Here is a 6,088-nt window from a genome sequence, read left to right on the forward strand (position 1 = left end):
GCTTAAATAAGTTTGTGAATTTATTAACCGGGTTGCCAAAACGTTCGTATTTTTGTTGAAAAACCAACACCGATAAAATTTACGTCCCGACGTATAAAATCACCCCAAAATCCCTTATTTTAAAAAAAAAAAAAAAAACATCACCCTTAATTTAAATAATTAAAATAATTATTTATTAAAAATATTTTCTATTTTTCAGCCCTCGGTCTCCGTTCCTCGATCGCAACTTGAATAACCTTTAAAATACATTTTTAATGCAACCATGTAGAAAAATATAATTTTAAAGATGCAAATATGCATAACATAATTAATTAATGTAATTAAAACAATTAATTAAAATACAAAAGAATTTAATAATTTGTATGCATGTGGTTCACGTGGACGTTAAAATTTTCGGGGCGTTACATCCTGTTAGAGGGTCTCACGGGTCAATATTATGAGACAAATATTCTATTTGGGTCACTCATAAAAAAATATTACTTTTATGCCAAAAGTATTATTTTTCATTGTAAATATGAACATAGTTGACTTGTCTCACGAATAAAGATCTGTGAGACCTTATCACAAAAGACTCACTAACTAACTAATATTCAAAATAAGAAATGTCAAGAATAAATTATATAATATGTCAACCGTTGAGTAGTTCAACATCTGCTCCAAAAAGAGGTTGGCTAGACTTTTTCTCTCCTTGTCTCGTCGTTTTGGTCTTATCGATCAAGATCGTGACAGGATCCGTCTTTCTTATATTTATTTTTCGTGAGAGGAAAACTTTCCATTAAACCACCTGAATAGAGTCACGAAGTACAATATTGAAAACCATGAAAACAATACACAAGTAAACCACTCATAGTTATAGTGATGACCTGTTACTTAAAATAATACTACTTTAATATTTGCGAAAAAATAAAAAAAATTCTTACTATATAATTAATCATAAACATAGCTTTTAAATTGAAGTAATGATCGCTATGCATTTTACAAAAATAAATTTAATAATAAACTCCAAAATTGAAATACCATAATCTTAAAAATCACAAGTTAAAACGACTAATTTAATTTGGCAAAAGTCAATCATAACAAAATAAATTTCAACATGCTTGTCATCGATACTAATGCATAAAAATAAGAGTAAATAGTTTAAAACGTGCATAAATAAAATATAATGAACTGCAAGGTCCTCTAGTTTGCACTGCTACTGGTCCCAGCCTGCTCATTGGTCACCGCCTCATGTCTCCTCATCTAAGTCATCTGCATCGATCAAGTCTAGTGAGTCTAATAACTCAACATTCATAAACCGAAAATAACAAGTAATATATAATAAAAATCCATGCAATTTAAACAAACATCGTACATAACATAATATGAGCATAAATATGTATAACGCAACTTTTATGCATAAATATTTTCACAAAATCATATTTTCATACTCGTAATATGTAATCATAACCATAAATCATTTAGCGTAGAGTTATGTTCAATACAAGTGGCCAATAACATAAATATTCTGATCAAACTAACCACAGTACTGGACAAGCAAGGATCACCACATCCTTTGGACTGGATGTCTACTCCCCAACATATAACATAATTCCCCAGAAGAGGTTGGAGAGGTACCTAGACACATTCTCCGGCTTCCAAACCCATAACATAATTTGCCACAAGACAAATCGCATACTTCAAAAATAATTATTTTTCACGTCATACATACTTATGAACATCGTGAAACTCGTTTGATCGTCCCTGGACATGCTGCCACAACATCCTCAATTAATAACAAAAACAGCCCCTAAAGATGCATTCGAACATGTACAACTCCTGAATTAAATAAAACTACTTAGGACGTATCAATCGACTCGACACTCGACCCACATGTTAACCACATCTCCAACCTACTGCCCAAGGCCCTAAACGAGCCCCGAACCATGACATAACTCATTAAACCTGCATGCCCAACAATATATCAAATACAAGCTGCCCAAGGAATAACACTTTGGCACATATGCGCTCGGCACGATGCCCTACCGATTCAAACTCTAATCAAGCCGAACCAAGCCCTAACCTCGACCCTAAGACACCACTTAAGACCCTGGTCCGCCCCTTCCAGCCAAAGACTCATGCACCAGCCTTGAATAACCTTAGTCATGTGCAGCCCCCCCACGCGACCCTCAACTTGCGCGCGGCCATAGATCGACTCCAGATCTCTTGCTGTCAAAACATACCCTGAGCGACTAAGACCAGGCTTAGCTCGGGACTCTAAGACCCCGCATAGACCCTATCCAAAAGTCCTAGTCCAGCCAGTAGCCTAACGACTCATAATGGACCACCTAATAACATCTAAACACACTCCATATCACGACCATACGCAGCAGCATTCCTTCGGATCGGTCAAGTGAAGCCTGCGATCAAAAAACTCAAGAAAACGTGGAAGTTCATACGTATTTTGAATCGAAAACGATATCGGTAACGTTCTACCACTCATATAATCAAACCAATAAATTTTCACGTATATTTCATATAAAAATACAGTATATAACGTGATCAATGCATCAAAGAAGGTTTTAGACATGCTTTTGCGTTTCAAACGCACGAATTATCGAATACCAACGCGGGGAAGACGGAGGCCGATCGGAGAACGATTTGCTGCGTTTTCTTGCTTCAAAAGTGAGGAAACTAATCAGAGAAAATAGGTTGAAGGCTTCGGTAAGATGGCTGCTAAGAGAGGAAGCCAAAAACCCCAAACCGTGGGCTTGAATATCACAATTTTTGTGTGTGCGCGGCTAGTGTGTGTGAGTGTGTGTGAGGCGTGAGTTGTGCGGGAGAGCTAGGGTTAATCCTCCTATTTAATACTATAAAAAACATTAACTAAGTATTTTATATTAATTCACAAAATTTTAAATTTCATGATAAATAATTATATTCCAAAATTTTGAATGATGGCAATTAAAAATTCTTAAAATCCTAATTTCAACCAACACATTAAATACTACCCAACTAATTAATTAAGACATAAAATGATTATAAAAATATTACATCTCAAATGAAAAGATTTAAATAAATCCCCTACTTTTCAAATTTTGCTAATTAAAATGCTTAACATTCTTTATTTCACTCGATAAATTAAATTTGATAGTTAAATTCTAAAATTCATAAATCCTTTAAAATAAATAATTTCTTGACTTAACATAAAAATATAATTTTAAATTTTAATATCTCAATCGTCTCAAGTCTTCTTTCCCGGTCCGACATCGAATATTCTCCTGAAAAACTAAAAATCGAGAAAACATTTTAAATTGCATAAAAATAAACATATATACATTTAAAATAATTGAAACACATAACATATATGACCTAAATCATTAATTAAATAAGAGTGATACTTCATGTACATCTATATTTGTACATCAATTTGTACAACACAAAATTCAATACAAAAATTCAATTTTTCAAAATCTCACTATATATTGAATACAAAATATTTTGATATAACAGTAAAATTTCGCAATATAATGACCGTAAATATTGTTGTAATAATATATTAATTATACATTTAACATTATTCATTAAATAAACAAACAATTTCAATATTACGTGTATTGGTTTTTGACAGTACAGTTAGGCCCAGTTTGGAAGTGTTATTAAGTTTGAATTGTTAAGTAATCTTATGTTTGGTTCCATTTATAAATTTGACATTGAATAATTGTAGGACAACTTCTACTGTTTGTCTTGGAGAATGAATCCATGCATTCAAGATGGATTATTTTTATCCGCATAGACTCAAAAGAAAAATTACCATAATAGCCCTTACTGTGAATTAAAAAATTGCAAGTGGGTGAATAGACGCCGTTGTCTCTATTTCTTCTGAAGAATAAATCGCTGCACATGAGCTTCGCAATTGAATGTGGACAACCCTAGATCGTCATTTCTGTGAAATATCCGACTAAATTCGAAGCTTAGTGAAAGGTGAAATTTTATAAATTACAGGTTTTTAAGGTATTTGTGATTTTTTATGTTGCGAATAAATTTCTATAAAATATCGGAATAAATTTGTGTTCTTTTTGTGGGATTTTGGGTAGAAATGTGTTTTACGAACAATAACACGGATCTCACCTCGTCTTCCGATTTTCACGGACGAAGCAACTGGAGAGGGTTCCCAAATCGCACATGGAGAGCGTTTGATTTTTTTGGCAAACAGGGAGTAGGTTGGGGAAAAAATAAACAGTGATGGGAAATACTTTAAAATAAAGGCGTAAGGGTAGTTTGGTCAAAAATAGGTTTGTCATGATTTTATCACTCTTCTTAATTTCACACCACACATGATATTATATATCCTTCTTTTTACATATATTATCTTATCAAACATTTATCAATCAAATTATGAATCATTCAATTATCTCGTAAAAATCAAGCGATCCCTTAAAGTTCATAATCCCGGATTTCTAACCAGACACGTGCTACCTCCAAAACGTGTCCGAGTGAATTACGAAGTGTTGAACAAACTAAATCGTCCATTTGAATAAGTATAAAATATAAATACATAACTAAAAAGATTTTTAAAGTCTAGATAAAGACAAGATAAAAGAAAACGTCAGCCGCACATATATGAAAGACCAAACATTCAATTTTCCATCTAATAATATATAAATATTCCTTGGAAGACGAAGGATCAAGAAGTCGAAAATGGCAACTGAGAAGATGCAAAAGAGGCCTCATGCCATCATGATCTCTCTTCATTTCCAAGGCCATATCACTCCATTTGTGAATCTTGCTCTCAAAATAGCTTCCAAGGGATTATCTGTCACTTTTGTCCACAACGAATTCGTTCATCACAAGTTATCCCAATCACACAAAATAAACGAATTCAACTTATTTCCTGAGGCATGTGAGTCAGGTCTTGATATACGTTACACGACAATAAGCGATGGCTTTCCTGTCGAATTCGATCGGTTCCGGCACGGGGAGGAGTACATGGAATCTATACTGCGAGATTTCCCCGCTAGAGTCGACGAGTTTGTCGGGAAGATAATCGAATCTAATCCGTCCTTGGCCACGTTCTTGGTGGCGGACACTTTGTATTCATGGCCGGCAACCATAGCCAAGAAGTATAATTTGGTGAATGTGTCGTTTTGGACTCAACCAGCTTTGGTGTTCTCTTTGGATTATCACTTTGAGCTTCTACGAGAAAATGGTCATTTTCCATGTAAAGGTACTCTTCTGCCCTCGTTTCCATGGCAATTTACAACGGAATGGGTCGTCTTGGACTCAACTAACTATTTTTTCCCATATCAAATAAAAAATTAATTGAATAGACAAGAAAAATTCTATATTAAGATAAATAAATAAAAAAAACGACCGTCTAAGTCTATAAGAGTCTATAAGTCCGTTTTGTTGTGAAAAAATAAAAATTTACGGTAAAAAGTAAAAATCTCAAACTTTCAAAATTATCACACTACACACTTTATAATATTTTTCTCTCATCTCAATTGTGATTTTCTTCACAAATGAGATATCTATTTATAGAAAATTTTTAAAAATAATCCAAAAATAAATTACATCATTACCTTCATCATCACACAAAAATTTCAATATTCAACACCTAATTTTACCTAATTATGAACATTCAAATATTCAACATTCAAATATTCAATACACACATTTTAAATATTATTTTTCAACACTCCCCCTTGTAATGATGATCATAATGATTGTCTTCATTACGTGTTTTTATACTGCCTCGTTAAAAACCTTAATAGGAAAAACCCATTGGGATAAAAACCATAGTAAGGGAAAAAGAGTGCAGTCACGTAAACTCCCCCTCATGTTGACACGAACAATTCTTCACAAATTTCGTAGATTGCGCATCCCAATATTATATATGTGCTTTCTGAATATTGTCGTAGGAAGTGCCTTTGTGAAGAGATCTGATGAGTTTTCACTTGATTGAATGTGACGAACATCAATACATTTATTCTTCTCAAGCTCCTTGGTGAATGCGAAGAACTTAGGAGGAATATGTTTAGTTCTGTCGCTTTTTATGTATCCTTCTTTCATTTGAGCAACACATGCAGCATTATCTTCATATAGTATCACA

At 33.4% G+C, this 6,088-nt stretch overlaps 1 protein-coding gene across 1 annotated transcript in view; it reads left to right on the forward strand.

Annotated features, from left to right (window-relative positions):
- The first annotated feature begins 4,570 nt into the window (after positions 1–4,570).
- Positions 4,571–6,088, forward strand: part of LOC140965296 (UDP-glycosyltransferase 86A1-like) — a 12,454-nt gene continuing 10,936 nt past the window's right edge. Inside the window, exon 1 of the mRNA XM_073425464.1 lies at positions 4,571–5,203. Coding sequence (XP_073281565.1) covers positions 4,678–5,203 — 526 coding nt within the window. The 5' untranslated portion in view covers positions 4,571–4,677. The remainder of the gene's footprint in view (positions 5,204–6,088) is intronic.

Source organism: Primulina huaijiensis, chromosome 18 (assembly GCF_012295235.1).
Source record: "Primulina huaijiensis isolate GDHJ02 chromosome 18, ASM1229523v2, whole genome shotgun sequence".
NCBI classification, from domain to species: Eukaryota; Viridiplantae; Streptophyta; class Magnoliopsida; order Lamiales; family Gesneriaceae; genus Primulina; species Primulina huaijiensis.